This window comes from Stigmatopora argus, chromosome 13 (genome assembly GCF_051989625.1).
Source record: "Stigmatopora argus isolate UIUO_Sarg chromosome 13, RoL_Sarg_1.0, whole genome shotgun sequence".
NCBI classification, from domain to species: Eukaryota; Metazoa; Chordata; class Actinopteri; order Syngnathiformes; family Syngnathidae; genus Stigmatopora; species Stigmatopora argus.
The window spans coordinates 9910497-9929976 of record NC_135399.1 but is presented as its reverse complement, the minus strand read 5'-3'; the positions used below and the strand labels follow the sequence as shown (position 1 = coordinate 9929976).

At 41.0% G+C, this 19480-nt stretch overlaps 2 protein-coding genes across 2 annotated transcripts; both read left to right on the top strand.

Annotated features, from left to right (window-relative positions):
* The first annotated feature begins 5260 nt into the window (after window positions 1-5260).
* LOC144087461 (uncharacterized) lies at window positions 5261-6996 on the top strand. The gene is made up of 3 exons (XM_077617922.1): window positions 5261-5672; window positions 6331-6491; window positions 6685-6996. Exons 1-3 carry the CDS (start codon window positions 5261-5263, stop codon window positions 6994-6996), a joined length of 885 nt encoding a protein of 294 aa, XP_077474048.1.
* Window positions 6997-7733: 737 nt separating this feature from the next.
* On the top strand, window positions 7734-18303 carry cfap65 (cilia and flagella associated protein 65). The gene is made up of 35 exons (XM_077617595.1): window positions 7734-7850; window positions 8538-8620; window positions 8824-8999; window positions 9068-9170; window positions 9247-9413; window positions 9530-9738; window positions 9827-9963; window positions 10068-10293; window positions 10363-10631; window positions 10713-10889; window positions 11004-11239; window positions 11338-11494; window positions 11954-12085; window positions 12194-12451; window positions 12553-12692; window positions 12765-12849; window positions 12918-13064; window positions 13137-13302; window positions 13648-13776; window positions 13848-14061; window positions 14158-14286; window positions 14422-14512; window positions 14593-14672; window positions 14764-14830; window positions 14900-15010; window positions 15143-15334; window positions 15418-15561; window positions 15867-15992; window positions 16079-16195; window positions 16275-16409; window positions 16483-16533; window positions 16625-16809; window positions 17023-17151; window positions 17240-17584; window positions 17685-18303. Exons 2-35 carry the CDS (start codon window positions 8540-8542, stop codon window positions 17803-17805), a joined length of 5232 nt encoding a protein of 1743 aa, XP_077473721.1. The 5' UTR covers window positions 7734-7850; window positions 8538-8539; the 3' UTR covers window positions 17806-18303.
* Window positions 18304-19480: the final 1177 nt, after the last annotated feature.

The window sequence follows — 19480 nt, the reverse complement described above, 5'->3', positions numbered from 1 at the left end:
ATGCGGTGGGCCAGATTTGGCCCCCGGGCCGGCACTTTGACACATGTGATCTACAATCTACATGATTGGCTTCTGTCAAAATTGAAAAGGCTGTAGACCAGGGGTGGCCAAGTCCGGTCCTCGAAAACCCCTATCCAATCAGTTTTCCATATCTCCCTCCACTACCACAGCCAAATCAAATGATCAACTCATCAGCAAGCTGTCCAGAAGCTTCATACCGATCCAGATTATTTGATTCAGGTGTGTTGGTGGAGGGAGGCATGGAAAACAGGCCGGATAAGGGCTCTCGAAGACCGGACTTGGCCACCCCTGCTGTCGATGAATGTGCTAAACCTACACGTGTCTCTAATGTGACCTTTCCTTCTTATTTATTCTTGAAGATTACAAGCGCTTCTGCCTGAACTCATCAGGCGCTTGAGGACCATAAAGATGAAGGAAAAACAATATCAGGATTAAAGCTGCGATGCTGACATCATCGTAGTTGGTGATAAAGTGTTATGGTCCATCTCACAAACACAAAGAAACAGACCATGTACACACCATATTTGATGAAAGCCAACACGTGTGATTTGGTGGGAGTGTCCACAAGCGCAAGGCTAATTGGACGCCGCCTCTGTGACAGGGCGGGAAGAATGATGAGGATGAAATGTAACTAGTAGGAGGGAAGCAAGAGAGTAAATAATGAGCTAAAGGTCTCCAGTCAGGTTGTTAAACCATACAAGTACAAATACATTACAAAGACATCCTAGTCAGAAACATTTAAGTCTGTAAGGGGAGTGGGAAGAAAGAAAATGGTTAAAGTACGTTTAGCGCCATAGTGGTCTTAGTCCTACACCAATACTTTGGCTAGATGGGTTTTGGGGAGGTGGGAGAAAACCCACACAAACCTGGGGAGAACATGAAAACTCCACAGAGAGGATCAACCCGGGATCAAACCCTCGATCCCAGAACTATGAGGCCAACCTGTTAACCACGCGTCCGCCGGGTCGCTGAAGGAAGAAGAATTTAAAGTAAAATACTGTAAAATGTAAATATGCAAAAATACGGGATTTTAATGTTCAAAATTTGGGCATTTTTTTGTAAATCAGCATGGGTTAAAAAAAATCTAGAAATGTTAAATATGAAGGAAATCATTTGGAACACTATCGGTCTAAATGCGTGACTTTCAACGTTGAAAATGAATTGATACATATTGCATTGGGATTCGGGTTTAGTGGAATTTGGCTAATGTGTGAATTTTTGAAAATATATATATGAAATATTTCATGTCAAAATATGGCAATCTTATGTAGGAATAATGTCAAATTTAGGGAATTAAGGGGAATGACATTTTTGCTTATGAACAGCATGTGTAGACTTTTTGCATCCAGTGTCTTAGCATGACCGGGTTAACCATGTGAAGTGATTAGTATTTCGGACACGGGTGTTTTTTGGGTGTCTCAGCAAGCAACAGATGCCCCCCAACTACTCTCCACTGGCCCATTTTGGTGTGTTAATCAGCCTTACGTGTGTCCGGGCCCTCCCCTCATTCACATGGCTGCGTTTAAGCCTAATTAGCTCCGGCGCCTCCTCCTGCCGCACTCTTCTCTTCCGACCCCCACGTCTCATCTCATTGTAGCACCGTCTCATTGTTTACGGTGCTAAGTAATAATCATCCCAGCTCGGCTCCTCCTCCCGGGCTCCTCCTCAGCTCCTCCTTGCCTCCTCCCTCCTTGTTCTCCTCATTATGTCCTGGCCTCCGCCGTGGCAAACGTCATTAATCAATTGGTTCCCAACTAGGATAAACTTCGCAAGTTGTGACGCCCACCCCCACTTTGCTCGTGCGGGAAGTACTATTCTGTTCCCTGGCGGTCCAAAATCGGAGCAGGACAATAGATAGAACAATGACAAGCAGAAGACGATACGTATTACAAATTGCACAAAGGGAGACGGCAGACAAGTGGGAGAACAACAGGCTTTATTATTCTTATCTCTGATTCTCTGGGGAGGTTTTGTCGTAGATTTGTCCTCGAATTTGTGCAAAAAAAACGATTATTGCATTTAAAATGATTGGAGCAGAGTAGGGTTTACACACCATGAACTGATGTTCAAGGTTTAATACACAATTATGTGTGAAATTGAAAAAAATTGTCCTATTGTGACTAAAAGCGTACTTTTTCAAATAAAATTTACAATGTCTAATGTTACAAATATTGACTTAATAACAATTTTTGTAACATCCCATCTGTAGGATTTGTGGTAATAAAAACCCTTGGATTAAGGCCCCTTTTTGTTCTGTAAATTCATCATCAGCCCCAAATTTAAGCATTTAAGTTTTACGTCTAAAAAATTTAAAACGGTAGTATTTTAGATTGTACAGAAAGTGTTTTCTGAAGATAAAAAAAATCTTAACGCCTCTTTTTAGGGAAACCAAAGACAAACATATGTTAAAGTAACAATCGTCAAATTGATAGCCACAGCCTAAATAGGCATAACACTTTTTCTGATAATATAGCACATAACAGGCTGTTCGTGGGCAGAAAAACAACAACAACAAACATATATTATAAATCATACTTGAGTACTAGTTGAAGACAGAGCCAAACTAGGAAAAAAGTGTGATTTCTAGTCTGGAAAATGTGCAACGAGTCTCAATTTCTGCATCAATCGAGGTGTATTAGATAATTTCCTGCATGACTTTGGCTGGCCAAATTCAATGCTAACTCGACATGAGAGGGGCAGATTGTTCCCAAATGTTCAGTGGCGTAACCTCTTCACCTCCTAACGATGGAGGCCTGGCAGACTTGGGTTAACCTCTTTCAATGTGGCTATGAATAGATTTAGAGTGAATGGCAAGGGGGGTCGGCATAGGTCTCTGTAGTTATGCCAAATTATGCTCGTTAAGAGCCGCTGATGAGAAAATCTATGCCGCTCTTAAACCTCAAAATGCCAATTTCCAAGCAAGTTTCAAATAACACTTGATGGATTTTGTAACCAGTCATCAAAAGATCCTAAACTACAAATCTGGGACACTTCACGTGAAAAAGACCCGCTTGAGTTTATCCCACTGAAATTAGGCGGAGGAAAATTGTCATTAAACGATACGGAGATCATAAAACGAGGCACACGTATAAACATGGTCGTACTCAGAAGCTGCTGGGTTGTCCAGCAGGTGTTGGCGTGTTTGTTTTTGGAGCGCTTTTGTTTTCTCAGGCCGGCTGCAACCGCTTATCAGTCCAACATGAACTGCCAAGAAATCAACTGGTGTGCAAAGTGAGTGTGAGAAAAAGTCAGTCGTGGTGAAATAGATCAAGATATTCTTGCAACTTGATCTGGAATGGTTTATCTACAATATGCGTACTATACATAAGTATAACTATATATTGTGCCTAGATATTCATTTCTTTGTTTTCTGTACTGGGGGGTGCTGGAGCCTATCCCAGCCGACCATAGGCACCAGGTGGGGGACACCCTGAATTGGTGGCCATCCAATCACAGGGCGCAAGGAGATGGACAACCAACGCATGTAGAATGAAGGTAATTAGTCAAATACAAATGTATGTTAGAAATATTTTTTTAAAAAAATGATGAAATAAGGGCAATAAATACTATTTTATGATTTTTTTTTAAATGTGGATTTTGGAATTAAATTGTTCTATTTTATTATTTGTAACTAAAATGTCTCAATTAATTATTTGTTAATGGGAGAAATAATTGAGTATATTCCTTGTTACAAAATAATTCAATTGATTTCATGTTGCAGAAAATATTTTTTAAATTTTAAGAGAATATAAATGAATATGAAGGATGTATTATTTTAATATTAAGACAAACTAAGATTATATTTTTTGTGTGTTAAATTATGAGTAATGTATTATTCAATTGGTTAATTGTGACTTCATTAAATATAAATGATGCAAATGAAGAATGTCAGATCCATTATGATTTTTTTGTGGTATTATATTTTTTATATTTTAATTCCGACCATGTATGAGTTTGCTTGTTTTGTTGTTGTTTTTTAATTAAATGTTTCCTCACACCAATATTAAGCATTTTAACAGTGAAGTCCAAATACTTTCCTACAGGAATCTTTATAATCTGCCATTATAAAAGTACACTTCTGTTTTTTTTTAATCATACCTTGATTGCGCAGAGGTTTTGTTCACGCCTCGTCAGTCCACACCGAAGAGGAAAAAGAGATTACTGCACACCTTTTATGACTTTTTATTATTATTCCATGCATACACTTTGCGATAACATAACAGAAAACCTCTGTGGTTGTTTGGGTTTCTTCTCATAAAACATAATGAAGAGTTAGTTGTAAATTGATGACTTTCTGCAGACTGTAATTGCATTGATGCGGGTGTGTGTACGTGTGTGACGTGCATGAGGGATAATAATATATTCCAATATACTGCTCATAAAAGTCATTTCAAGAGACTCCGGTAATGCCATTCTTGCCGATATAGTTTATAGTTTTGGGTTTATCTATTTTTTGGACCACGATCTGTATGATGCACAAGTGTTTTTCTTACAAACTTATTTTCCGGCGGCCTGAGTGGTTAGCGTGTCGCCCTCACAGTTCTGGGGTCGAGGGTTCGATCCTAGGCCTCACTGTGTGGAGTTTGCATGTTCTCCCCGGCTTGCGTGGGTTTTTTCCGGGTACTCCAGTTTCCTCCCACATCCCAAAAACATGCAGGCTAGTTACACTCTAAATTGCCTCTATTCACGAAAGTGAACGTGAATGGTTGTCCGTCTCTTTGTGTCCTGCTATTGGATGGATTCAGGGTGCCTGGGATAGGCTCTAGCACCCCCCGTGACCCATGTGAGGATAAGCGGTTCAGAATGAATGAATTAATATTTATTTTCCATGATATTAGAACTTTGACTTAGTGAATGCTTTTACTCTGACCTACTAAAAATAAGAGTTTCAAAATGACCTTGGAATAATGCCTTACACTGATTTTTTTCAGTCCTTCTCTGAAGCCATAGAAAGCCCTGAAAAGTATATTTTTGATAGTGAGAGCCACGTCTGTAGTATTGCCATTTGCTCTTTTGCCCCTGGCCAATCACAAAGAGGCTGACTTTATAGCTCCTGGCGATGACTTGTTCCTTCCTATTCAGCAGCCCACTGATGAAATGGGCCAGTTTTTTTTAAGTGCACAACTTGAGTGGAGGCCATCAGAAAGGACACATCTCCTCTCAGGAGAAACACCAAGTGTTTGGAACTCAAAGCGCACGCTTCTTCTCCAGTGGAAAGTGAAAACATCCCCATTGCCAGATGGATAGAATGGCCTCTCAAGTAGAAAAATCCCATAACTTCCGTATTGAGGCGCTCCTGGCTCGCGATGCGGACGGCGAGGGTGGCTGTCCAGACGCGACCTACACCGGGAGTCCGAGGTCCGAGACGCCCTCCCCTCGCCCTGGATTGACGCCACTCGGACCCGCGTACAACTTGTCCCAATTGGGATTCGCCGCAATGCACGCCGGAGGATTCCTCGGGATGCAGCCGAGGTCCGTGTACCCCTTGACGGCTCTATCCGCCCAGCCGCCCGCTTTGGTGTATCCCGGTTTCCCGCAGCTGGTCCAGCCGTACCCGGGCCACTTGAAGGCGGGATGCGTGGACGGGTTGCATCCGCTGGAGCCCTGGGTTCGAGCGGCGATGATATTCCCGAGACTCGGAGATCCTGGAGGTTTGTTATTCGAAACTTTTAATCACATTTCAAGCACTCATGTCAATAGTAGTAGTGGATGAATGAAAATCCTATGGGATATTATTGAATAAATAATAGTTTTATAGGGGAGAAAATGATATAAATGAAGACATCATAGCATTTGATACATTTTGTTGACAATTTTCGGTCACCCAAGTATGAAAAGTCATATTCAAAATGTTTTTTTTTTGCTCTCAATCCAAAACAGTATGCATAGTGCTATTTTAATTCTTTTTTATTGCAATCTCTTCATGATTAAATAATAATAAAGGTGGAAAACCAGAGTTCCTCAAATAATGTTTTCATTTTGGTTAATGGACCTTTGTGTGTTTTATTGCTCCTTTGGAAAATCATCAACACAATGAAAAATTCAAACATGGTAATGCAGGCCTGTGTTTGAATTAGGAGTATTTTAAAGTTTTTAAATATTTTGGAAATAAGAATTATGATTATTATTGCTGGACAACTCCAAAAAAGTAGTGTGTGAGGTTGTCTTATATGCAGTATCACTGTAACTGTATGAATGATAAAATAAGATTTTAATGACACAAAACTCATGGCAGGCCAACAAATCCATCTGCTAATACCAAAACTAAAATGTTAAAAAAGCCAAATATGTGCTGTGTTACAGCAAGAGCCCCAAACCAAGCAGGTTTGTTGGGGAAATGTCGCAAGCCCAGGACGGCGTTCACCAGCCAGCAGCTGTTGGAACTTGAAAACCAGTTCAAGCTTAGCAAGTACCTGTCCAGACCCAAACGCTTTGAGGTGGCCACTTCCCTTATGCTCACGGAGACCCAGGTATGCTATATTCCTCCTCTTGTGTACTTGTCATGATACATTATTAGCTGACTGTAGATCATAATCCTGTCCAAAGTTTGTGATGTCATGTTTAGGGGAATTAGAATCAACCCCCCCCCAAAAAAGTGCATAGTTTTATCAACACACGCTGCATTTTAATGTTCGAATCCCTGTTTTCTTTGACTCCACGCAGGTTAAAATCTGGTTCCAGAACAGGCGAATGAAGTGGAAGCGAAGCCGTAAAGCCAAGGAGCAAACCGGCCCGACGTCTCCGCTGAGCGACAGTGAAAGAGCAGAGAGCGTCCAACTCCAGGCAGACTCTCCCAACCCCAGCCTGGAGGACGACGATGAACTCCACGGCGAAGATGAGGACGAGGAACAAAGTGTTCTCTCTCTCGGCTCCCTCTTGAGGCACACGGGAGGAGAGGCGGAGAACTACAGCTCTTATTTAGAACAGGAGCTAGAGGATGGAAGTAATACAAGAAGAAGTGGGGGGTTCCCATAGTGAAAACATGTGTTTTTATTGTTTTAGTTTGTAAATTGCTGAGGAGAGGACAATGAACATGGGAAACAGGTGCATAGACATTATTTATCACAAGCCAGTCAAGGAAATGTTATGTTCAACCACAATGATATACTACTTTACACACAACTTGTCATGATTGGATGGCCTGTAATGATTCTTATTTGGTCAGAGTTCTTCATTGCCTCCCAAATAGATGATAAATGATAATAATTTATATTTAAATGTGTCTTATCTTTAGGGGTGGACAATAGTACTTCCCATTCCCATTTCTGACTTAATATTTTTACATGTTGGTGCTTTTATATATATACAGGCCATATTGATATATGAATCATGACTTGTTTTAAATTTTAAATATAACTGAAGTATTTTTTTCAATATTTTTAAATGCTGGCAAATGTAAACACACTTTACACACTACACGATGAATGAATAGACTTTTTGTTAGGATGATTCTTGTATTCTTTAAGAAACTATTTGTTGAATGCAGTGATTGTCAAAAATAATTTAAATCTTTTAATTTAATATATTTTACTTTATTTTGGAACTGTGGTCTACATTTTCGGGCATGGAATTGCTCAACAAATAAATGTACATTAAAAAACAACTCACTGCGATTTAAGAAGTATAACTGATTTATTCTCCTTATTATTGAACACGTTTTTTTATACCGTCGGAGTATGCATACTTCCTTTAGCTTCCGTAGTTACCATGACAACAAAACACGCTGCCAAGCATTCAAGAGTAGACTACAAATTCCCCGACACGTTTATTTTTAATCATCACAAATGGAATCCGGCGTTGTTGTCGTAAAATGTTTGTAATTTAAGCAGGTAAGCGTATATTTATAACATATTAAATGATTTAAATGATTAGAAAACCGACGATGATATGGTACTTTCAATGAATGAGCCACAGTTTAATGAAAGATCAAGCCTATATGTCGGTCGTAACTAAAACTGAGTGTTTGGTGTAATAAAATAAACACTACTACCAAGAATGCTAACCGGCTAGTTAGGTCGCTAGCCATTTTAATTTATTAACTCTAGTGTTTTTCTTGCTGTGTGCTTAGCTCGTTTGAAACGGGGGTGTATTATCATATTGACTGTAACGTCTTTGTGACTAAACAGTGATTTTTACAATAATATTGTTTTAAATCATTCCAAAGACATGGATGGTAGGCTGATTGGACACTCTAAAATTGCCCCTAGGAATGAGTGTGAGCGTGAATTGTTGTTTGTCTACTTGCAATTGGCTGGCCACCAATTCTGGGTGTCCCCCGCCTCTGGCCTGAAGTCAGCTGGGATAGGCTCCAGCACCCCCCGCGAACCTAGTGAGGATAAAGCGCTTCAGAAGATGAGACGGCATCAATGTCAATCGATGGTTTACTTCTTTTTTTCTGACGTTTTAGTATCTTGACTAGCATTTACACATCACTATTATGTTAGACGACCATCTTTGAGTTAACCTTATCTGAGAATGTCATTTTTCATAACACACTTAATCTTCCTTGTCTCCAGTCATGTTAGCTGAGTCAGAGAGTTCAAAGCAATTTGGATCAGAAGCACTCTGGAAGTCTTCTCTAATTGAAAATCATATTCAAGTAAGCAGCTTTATGATTTACTGTTTGGTTTTGGGTCAGGTATGCATGCTCACGTAACATTCCGCAATTTGAAATACACTATGAGGTGTTATTTTTACAACATAAAATGGGTCAATTAATTGATTTTCCAAAGTGAATTTGTCTTCCTAATGGTTCTGTCTGTTTTTCCTCATGATATTCTATGCGTATTCCCTCCCTCATAGCAGCGTTCAGTGTCCCACCTAAAGAAACCACGGCGTACACCCGGTCCAAAAATCTGCTTCCTAGGACTGGAAACGAAGCCTGAGCTGTTTTGGGAGGACTGGGATGAAGGCAGAGAATACACCAAGTCTTTAACGTTAAAGAATATGGGCGTCAAGCTCCAGAAACTTCAGATAAGGTGAATTGCGAGCAACTAAAGTCAAAAACAAAATAAACAAAACAAAGTTTTGTCCTTTTTCTTCTTAGACCTCCTCTGACCAAATTCTTCAGCGTCCACACTTACCAAAACGCTGCAGTGAGCCCAGGGACGACTTTGTCCATACCAGTCGCCTTCCGACCTAAAGAGAAGGTACTGAATCAAGACTATCTTTCACACAGTAATGAGTTGGTTATGGTTCCTGAGTAATGTCTTCTGTGTTGGACAGTGCAACTATGAGGACAGAATTGAGTTTCAGGGTAAAGATAGCAGCTTCCAAGTATTGCTCAGGGCTGTCGTCCCCTCTCCGGCTCTGGAAGTTCCAGAAACTGTTCTCCTTCCAATCTGTGCGGTGCATCAGTCTACTTGTGCTATTGTTCAAGTGAAGAATCTCAGGTAAGTGGGAATAGAAAAGACCTGTCTACCTTTTCTAAAATGTCTAAAATTGACTTTACTTATCTTTTCATGAACTTAAACATTTTTCAAAAGTGTGTAAATTGTGTCTCTTATAGCAAACTTCACACTTACTTCTATTGGGAGTGTCCTGAACCTTTTCAAGTGAGTCCAGAGGAAGGTGTGCTGAAGCCCCACCAGGAGATTGAGCTCATGGTCCTGTTCCATCCCAAGCATGCACTTTTCTATAGAAAACATGCCTGTTGTAATTTTGGAGAAGAAGGAGAGAAAGTTGACTGTTGCGCCACAGTGCTTCTTCAGGGAGTGGGTACTGCAATTCTTTTCAAAACCATGAAAAGTACTAAATATCAACCAGTAAAATCATTCACTTCTTTGGTGTCTTCTCATCCCGAAAGCCAAGTACCCATGTCTTCAACTGAGGAACCCAAATTCTAAGGCCGGGACTCAACACGATGGTCCTGTGCTTAACTTTGGCTCTGTCGCAGTTGGACAAAGTTTACAAAAATGTTTTGAGGTCTATAATCCCTCTCATGTGAGTAAGGCTGCCTTTACCCTGGAACAAGTACCACATTTGGATTTCATGTTTATATCTGATTTTAATTCATGCTTCATGTGTCTGTCTGTGTTGCCTTCAAGGTTGATGCGTGTTTTTCCCTTGCCCGACTCCCTGGAGGGGTGCCCTTGCTGGGGTCGGACTTCACCTGTGACGTCAGCAGCGGCAAAGTTGCCTCAGGCTGTAGTGTTTCAGCCAAAGTCAGCTTTGCTCCAACAGTTCCTGATTCCGCCTCCGTTGAGTATTTGACTGTAGAATGCAGAGGGGCCCTCAACAAAACAGTGCTTAAGCTTATTGGAAACTGTGCAGGTATGACACACACGTGCGTGCTTATACAAGTTCTTGTTTTTTAATTTTACTTTAAATCTACTTTACTAGGTCCCAAACTGTCTTTTTCTTCATCCGTGGTGGACTTTGGCTGTGTGGAAGTGGGTGCCAGAGTGTCACACACTGTCAATATGGTCAGTTCTTCATCCCTTCATGCCACCTATCAGTGGGACCTTGACTGTACTGGACACAGTGTGTTCAGCATCCACCCACATTGCGGCACTGTACCCCCAAAGAGCTCCATAATGCTGACAATCATCTACCACCCCACTGTACCAATTGCTCATTACAGAAGTGTGCCTTGTTTGATACTGCACGGGGTAAGGAACTAGGGTACGCTATTGACTGCAATAGTGTGCAACAAAGCTCTTTCTTGAACCCATCTTTGTTTTTTTCCTTAGGAGCCTTTATTCCTCAACCTAATTGGAACCTGTCACTCAGATCTTCAGAAGCCAGCTGTACTCAGACCGGAACATTTGTGGGACACCAAAGACGACCAGTCTGATATCTTTAGTGTTCTGCTACCAAGCTACAGCACGCAATTAGATCCACAAGCATTCTCTGTATCTGTGAATGAGGTAAAATATATGTTGCTGCCTGCTTAGCAGCCCAACCAAGAATAATAGAAGTAGCATGTGAATTAATTTTATACATCGTTTTGCTCAGGCTGCTTTAATGTTGTTATTTTGTAGAAGGCAAGCCAAAGAGACAGTTCGAGTTTGCGGTCAATTACTTCCAAAGAAGACACTGACCAACCCGTCCCGGTGGAGATGGATCCACCAAATTCGTCTCAGCCATGCACACGTGTATCAGTGACGCCCAGTGAGCTGCTGTTTATTCACATGAAATCCTCCTTCTCATCCTTGTCCACTCCATGTCCACCATCCCAGGGTGTGGCCATCACCAATCACGCCCCTATCAAAGTCACGTAAAGTTGCCGATCTCTGAATTTAGGATTGACTTGAACTGAAGTTTTTTTAATTGAAATATAGTGACACCATGAATATATATTTTTTCCTACTCCAGCCTGGTTTGGACCAATTCTTCAGACTCTCCATTTTCCATCTCTCCTTCAACACGGGACCTGGCACCACTGAAGTCCACCTCATTCAGAGTGACTTACAAACCAAAGAAACTGAATACACTGCATGCAGCTCAGCTCGAGTGCCTGGCTATTAAAGCAGTAAGAAATTACTTGCTGCTCTCATATAATTCTGTTTTAAGGAATTTTACATTTGTTTATAGCACAATTAGGTGATATTGACACATTCACCTGCTCACACTAAAATAGTGTGTTTAAATGGCAGCCTTTGATGATGTTAGACCACACAAGGAAAAACACCCAGCCACCAAACCCCAACAAAACATGAGAAAAACATGCTTATCCAATATCATCAATCCCACTTAAAATTGAATTGATCGCTATTGCTGTTAATTCTAGCAAGTGTGTTAAGAGCCTTAAAATGAAGGGTTTTGACCACTTTAGATCAACAAAGTCTTTGACCGATTCATTGGTTTTCAAAATTGTCATTTGCTAATCGATGATTTGCCGATAACTATCATTTGATCCCGTCAAAGATGAGTTTGGCAAATGTAAAAAAAAAAAGGATTTTTCCTGTCTAGCATTTTCCTCTCTGTGCAGCAAAATCAACCTTCTGACAATGAGGAAGAAATGTGTACACCCTGGTGTGTCGTTGTTCGAGTCATCGGCCACTCTTTTGAGAATGGAAAAGAGCACTTCTACCCGCATTGCTCTCTTGAGCCAAATGTAGTGGTGAGTGTGACCTAACACAATATTACACACAGTAAAAAAAGTGTTTACAAACATACAGACGTTTCATCGACATTGCCGTTTTAAGAGTATGCCATTTCACATTTCTAGGTGTTCGCAGGCCTCAGTGTTCGAGCCTATCAGACTTTGCTACTAAGCAATGTCGGCGAGAAACCCCTTACTTTCTGCCGAAATCTAAGTGACTGCTCGGACCCCGCCTCAGAAGCAACCGTGTCAATAGTACCGAGGTGTGGCTTGGTCCTTCCTGGTGAACATCAAATCTTCACTGTCATAACTACTCCTAAAGAAGACCTTCCACTAGATGGAATTAAGCTGTACCTTCACCTCAATTTTGACAAATACACAAAGGTAAACACAAGAATATAAACAGTCTCCACTAAGTGTTTTCTTTTGTTGTACATAAAGGTTCATCCACAAAGCTTGTGTTATGTGTGTTTCATGCATTGTAGGAAATCACAGTTTTTAGCTTATTGGAAAAGACCAAAGTGTTGCTTATGGGCGGCGATAGTTTATATTTCCAAGATACTTCTGTGGGTTCACTCAGTCAGCAGACCTACCTCATCAGGAACATCTGCCGCTTACCTCTAGGGTTAGTTTCTCTGCAGTGTACTCTGTTTTTAAGCAATCGCGTATCACAACTCCTTTTTTTTTCCTGTCATAGCTTCAGATGGAACATTCGTTGGTCAGACCAGGAGATTATTGCCGTTGACCCAGAAGATGGTGAAATGCAAGCCAATGAGAGTGCGGTAAGAAACAACTCTGTGAGAAGCGTGTTATCTACTGAAATGTCCATGGTTTTACTTTGACACCACAGACACAAACATGGACCTTCACACCAATGGAAGAGAAAACATACACACTGGAACCTATACTCACCTTCTGGCCAATCCAGGACCCCGGTTGCGATAAATCCATTCTAACTCTAAAAATAGTGGGAAAAGGCACTAAAGGTTCTCTAGAGGTTGGACAATTCATATGACCATCAATTTGGCAGAACTGTGGATTCATGGATAAGTCTACCTTTCATTACCAGGCGCTGAAAGAGTTCATAGACATGGGAGACACTCTGGTTGGACGTGCTCAGTCAGTTGATGTTTCTTTGTTGAACAGCAGTACATGTGCCATCTCCTTCACTGTCTCAGTTGAACAAACATTACAAGATGAGCAATTTCATCGGGACCATCAGTCTGCAACCATTGGTACAGTATTGTCTCCCCTTTACTGAGCAAAAGCTCACAAAAAGTATTTATGGTAGATCAAAATAATGCATGATGTAAATTAGCATCCACAAGAATGAGAACAACAACAACAATAATATGAAACTTACAATAATTGTGAAACATGACAAATACGAATAACCACATTACTACCCACGCAATGTAATTTTGCAGTATGTTTGCCTTTGTATTGTGAATTTGTACAATGAGAGCTGGACAAGAAACTAACTGTGTCAAATTATGTAACTTTGCAGTATGTTTGCCTTTGTATTGTGAATTTGTACAATGAGAGCTGGACAAGAAACTAACTGTGTCAAATTTGACTAGCCTTACAACTTGATTATGAGAGGGGAACCGTGGCGGCACACTCGACATTCATGCTCCGAGCCACGTTCAGGCCAGATCGACAATCCCAGTACAAGTGGACCATCAACTACCAGACATTGAGTTTAAGTGGTGAATACAGAAAGCACACGCCTGAATGAAGCAATTGTTTTCAGCTCGTTGACTTTGATTATTTGTCCCAGGAGTCCCGTTGTCTCCTCTCCAAGCAGTGTGTGAAGTGCACGGCAAGGGTGTGTTCCCCACCATGCAGGTGACCGACGTGGGCAGCGGTGGTGGAGCGGCCTGGCTTAGCAAGACGTACGTGTGGGAGCTGCTCTCAGTGGACAGCCTCAATGCGCAGCTCCAGTCCATCCCCTCCCCTGTGGAGCATATGTACAGAAGCCCAAAAGAGCATTGGTAAGACACCGTTTATATTCATTAAAAGCAATGGGTATTTTGATGCATGAATTGAATGGGCCTTTTCACAGTGTTTGTTCTCGTTTCTGTCTCTAGTATGCACACGTACCCAACAACCTTAATTAAAGACATGCTGGATTTTAACTTCAGTGCATCGCCCCTAAATTCAGAAACTTCTACATTTGGATTGGTGTTTTACAACCCTGGTAGCATCCCTATTGAGTGGTAAGTTGAATATCCAAAGTCAAGGCTTGTGCAGTACATTTCCTCACATTACATTTTTTTTAAATGACAGTAATGCTTTAACTATCATTTGTGTGACATTTTTCCAATTTTGATTTGCTTCTTCTTTAACTTCAGGACGATCTTATTTCCAGACAATCAGCAGGTGGACTTCAAGCAGTGGAGCCAGGGAGACGAGATATGTCACAATGAGCTTGAGCAGATGCAGGCATGCCATAATTCTTACTCAAAACATGCTGTAAAGTATATTTATTTGTATTAATAATTTGAAAATTACCTTCCCGATAGGTGGTGGACCTTTTCGCCGTTTCTCCCCTATCAGGGACTTTGCTTTCTGGCCAGCAAATGTCAATCCAGCTCAGCTACAGGTCTGGCACTAATTTTCAGCATGCCTTTTTTTGTGTGTAAGCCAGAATGTCAGGTATGTGATTTGTTCTGGAAATACTGCACCTTTTATAGCCATGCTGTTGCTGGGGCACATAAACTGCCAATAATTTTGAAGATCTCACATGGCAGAGAGATATTGGTAAGCTACATCTCAAACAGTGGTAACTAGGTGGTACACCACCAGAAATTGTCATTTTTTTCCCACCAGCTGCTCTTCCATGGGGTGACAGTGGAATCACAGAGACCACATCTTTACTTTTTATCAACGCATCATATTTTCACTCCTATAAGGATAGGGGGTTTAACTCCTCCAGTGCAGGTGGGCCTATAGCTCATTCACTGCTATTGGTGATGGCAGACATCCAATCTATTTTGTCCGGGCGACTGGCAGAGATCATTCGCTTAGTTAAATGTTTGTGTCTGTCGTTTTGGTCCTTCGGTACCGCTCCAGACGTACGACCTTTACAATGGCGGCGACGTGCCTGTCCATTACGAAGTAGACGCAGGTGTGCTGTCGCGGCTACAAGAGAACAACTTCAATCAGCCGCTTCTGTGTTGCCTCAACCCCGTTGGAGTCGTCCTCCCTGGGAAGACAGCAAAGCTGGAATTCATTTTCTCTCCGCTGGAGGCCAAGATGCACCGTGTACACCGAAAGTCCCAATTCCTTTTAATACCGTAATTGTTTGCTGTATGCGAAAGGGTCTTTTTTCTTTTGTATCTTACCAGATTGATCTTCCTATTCACATCCGACACGGCGAAACTACAGTGGTCAGGTTCGACGCCTGCGGCTTAGGTACTCAAACCGATGTGTTCCCGATCAGTCAGCCCAAAAGTGTAACCTGTGTACGGAGGATACCCCTTCCTGGGCAGGTAAGCATAGGGAAATTACAATGACGCATTGGGGACACTTGTTTTAGTGTGTTCATGGAGCTTGCAAATACTTTAGTCACTGCCGAACATGAACTAGATACACTATATCCCCATATATATATATATATATATATATATATATATATATATATATATATATATATATATATATATATATATATATATATATATATATATATATATATATATATATATATATATATATATATATATCCTTTTTTTTTCAATTCACAAATTAAAAGTGATTAGTTTGCTATTTCAGACTATTAATTAATATTGTACAGTATGCCTTCCTGTCTGTGGACAATATCCTGCTGGGTGAAATTCCTGTGTGCTCCCAAACTTCAAGAATCTTCTTCCTCACTAACGTGTCCTCAAAAGAAATCTTCTTCAAATGGTGCTTGACTCAGGTGAATAAGAACTCTACCACAGTACAACTGCATGCATGCTAACGATTCTAGTTGTGAGATATTCATATGGATCCCACGTGTGTTAGGTGATACGGATCCAGCCAAAACAAGGCCTTGCACGTCCTGGAGAAAGCATCTTTAGTGTGCTGACCTTCACCTCAACTGACTACCCTGCTATTTATCATCTAGACATCATCTGTCAGGTTTGTTAAGGGCCTACTTCTGGTATTTTGAAAAGCAGTGGTAGTGCTGGATGAAGACCACTGCATTGTTTCTCCCCAGCTGACTCCGCAAGCTGCACAAGTTCAATATTCCGAGGCTCTGCAGCAATGGGAGCAGGAGCGAGAGAAGCAGCGCAACGAATTCACTATCACAGAGAAGGACCTTTCCGAAAGCCAGAAAGTTTGCACTGCTAAGGTCTTACCCCATATGCACCGCGTCACCCAAAAAGATGACACACTAACAATGTAAAAATTCTCGTTGGTCTTAGATCCCTGCCACTCTCCCTCAAACGAAAGGACCATCACTAGGCAAATACAAGGTGAATGATTGAGTCCAGCATTTGTTCTCATTCAAATGTATACCTGTAACTAGTGTATATATTGAAGATGATTTCCTATTTTCCTTCACAGACACTTCCCCCTATTTGTAGCAGGATTGCACGAGCAGAGCAGCGGGCTCAGAATGAGGCTGTAAAATTACGGCCTCGTCCCACGCCGCCTCAACCCACGGTGCTCCACCTGGAGTTGATGGCACGCTCCTATCGGTCACAGGAATACCTCAGATACTTTCCTGACAACTTCAATAATCACTTTAGGTGATCACTGGAACCTTTACCAAACATATACTCTTTGGCTTGGGTATTTTCTTTTATTTTTTACAAGCAATAATTACAAATACAAGCAAACTCCATATACGAGTGAAGTAAAAGAAATCCCGAGCATACGTGGTCACTCCACAAGTACTAGTTAATTGATTAACAGCATTCATGGACATTCTGGAATTCATTGTATGTATTTTTGCCTGAAAGGTGCTTCCAAAGCGTCAAGCCTTTGAGGCCTAGAATGTTGTCCGACACATTTCTTCAAGATGGCCGCCCGTCACAGAAACTCGGCCCCGAGCGAAAGTTCGTCGAGCATGTTATCGCCTCTCTGCTCAGGTAACACATTCAATAAGTGCCCCAGTACAATTGTCATTGTCAATCCTCACTATCCGGACTGTGAAAGCCTCCATTTCATTCTTCTTAGGAGCGTTCTGGATGATGATGCCTTTACCACATCTCTCCTCACTATGGCATCCAAACCTCTCTTCTACAAGCCCAAAGTCATCTTTTCCGCACCGGCACAAATACCCCAACCTCTGATTTTGTTGGAGGAGACAAACACAGAACTTCACATCCGCAGCGACAATTTGGGAATGGCGGGAAGCTCTAGCACAAAGCTGATAATGCCTTCACGTGTTGAACACATACCGGTGGGTGTCTTCAAGGATGTTTTACTCAACACAATTCAGAATTTAATGGTGGAGGTGGTCAGAAGGGGTTGGGACCCCACGGAGCTGCACAGCATGTCCTCACCAAATCTTTCTTCTAGGTAAGCACGCACATTATTCCTATTCAATTCAATGCATTTTCATCTCTTAAAGAGTCTCCCTTAGCCAAATTGAAATGGTAAGATAACGTCTCTTCTTTAGGTCTAAGAAGAACACCGTGGCCAAAGTTAAGAAGGATGATAAAGAGGCAACGCAAAGCACATCAACAATAGCTGACTTTGAAACCTCACCATTAGAGGAAAATCCAACACAATCATGTTAAAAATACATTCAGCCACCCTTGATCTAGATATGTCTCCTAATTGGATAGATTGGCCCAAATGCAGCAAGATTCTGATAAATTTATTGTGTTTTGGTACTGGTCTTCCTGGTACAGAAATAGTCATGCCGGATTTTTCAGCAGAGTTAAGATCAACATTTCAGCGTTTTTGTGACGTTATTCCACTTATGTTTGATATTTTAGTTTAATCATGTAATCAAACACATTTTTGGATCTGTCAGTCATTTATTTAAATTGTGATTGTTGTACATATAGTAAATGCAATGTATGTGTTCTTTCATTCATTCTTTTATTCATCTTCCATACCGCGTATCCTCGAAAGGGTTGCGGGGGTTGCTGGAACTTAACCCAGCTGACTTCAGGTGAAAGGCAGACTACACCCTAGACTGGTCGCCAGTCAGTCATAAGGCACAGATGACCATCGAAACTCACAATCATACTGCCACCAGTAGGAATCGAGCCCACGGCCGCCCTCACCGAAGTCAGGCAAGTGAACCCCTACACCACGACACGGCCCAATGTATTCATCATTTTTTTAAAGTACTAAAGGTTAAAATTGACTTCCCCCATTCATATACAACAGCAAATACATGAACCTTTTTAAACTTTCAAGACTGTGTCCTTCATTTTTAATACCAATTCAAAGAGTTCACACATGGAAAAAAATCAGAAAATCAATAGGCACAAAAGTTGTAGTATACAGTTTTTGCTAAAAACTTTGCCAAAAACAACGGGACATGACCAGAAAAAGACATTCATTTGAGATTTTATTATGAAGCCCACAATAATGACACCCATTTAAACTCGCATCAAGAAATCTCAGTGTTACTTATAACTGCCAATTTGTGGTCTGTCACTGCACAATATGCGTGCAATAATGAAATGGCTGCTATAGCCCACAAGATAGCGCTCAAGTCAAACTGTTTGGTTATTACTTTAACCTGCATTCATTCCCTGCTGACTGCTGCATTAGTTCACCTTTCCTTTTTAGTGTGGATTATTTCTAATCATTTTGTTCTGCAATATGGTGGTTATTCCTGGCAAGGTCATGGGGTGGAAGGGAAATATTTTCTAGTAGTACTGTACTTTATTGCATTTTTTGGGACAAATCAGAGGCGTTCTTAACTAAATATGTGTCATGGGCCTAAAAAAAATTGAGTGTCCCCACATAGATTGCACCCTGGGCAGTCGCCCACATTGCCCATAGTAAAATGGCCCCTGCAACAAGGCATAAAGAAACTCATTTATTTGGGTGTGCTCCGTTTGCAACATGAATCAACCCGTTCTCTACAACTCCCCCATACTTCAGTAGAGTAGAGCTGGGTTTTTTTAGCAACATGTTTTACATGAGAATGAGTGTTTATACTCCACTAAAAAAACTTGTCATGAAAGTGTATATAGAGAAAAAGTTATGGCCCTGATTTTAATTGCCTGTAAAATATAGGCCTTTTTAGTTGGCATTCAAATGATGACTGTTGTAGCAATAATAACAGGTACAGGTTCATTGTACCTACCGCCTGTTACTGTTAGTCGCCTGCTGATGTAAATGATCAAAGATTTATAGTAAAGGAATAATAGTTTTACCAAAAGTTATTAGGGAGGGGAACTATAACATCTAATTTAGAATGATCCATGTTTATAATTACTGTAGTATTTG

Excerpts from the sequence above, each read along its gene's own strand:
- LOC144087461 (XM_077617922.1), top strand. The coding sequence starts at position 5,261 with ATGGATAGAATGGCCTCTCAAGTAGAAAAATCCCATAACTTCCGTATT. Across the intron at positions 5,673-6,330 it reads GAGACTCGGAGATCCTGGAG|CCCCAAACCAAGCAGGTTTG; the intron begins GTTTGTTATTCG and ends TTACAGCAAGAG. Across the intron at positions 6,492-6,684 it reads TTATGCTCACGGAGACCCAG|GTTAAAATCTGGTTCCAGAA; the intron begins GTATGCTATATT and ends GACTCCACGCAG.
- cfap65 (XM_077617595.1), top strand. The coding sequence starts at position 8,540 with ATGTTAGCTGAGTCAGAGAGTTCAAAGCAATTTGGATCAGAAGCACTC. Across the intron at positions 15,993-16,078 it reads TCAAATGGTGCTTGACTCAG|GTGATACGGATCCAGCCAAA; the intron begins GTGAATAAGAAC and ends CACGTGTGTTAG. Across the intron at positions 16,534-16,624 it reads CATCACTAGGCAAATACAAG|ACACTTCCCCCTATTTGTAG; the intron begins GTGAATGATTGA and ends TTTCCTTCACAG.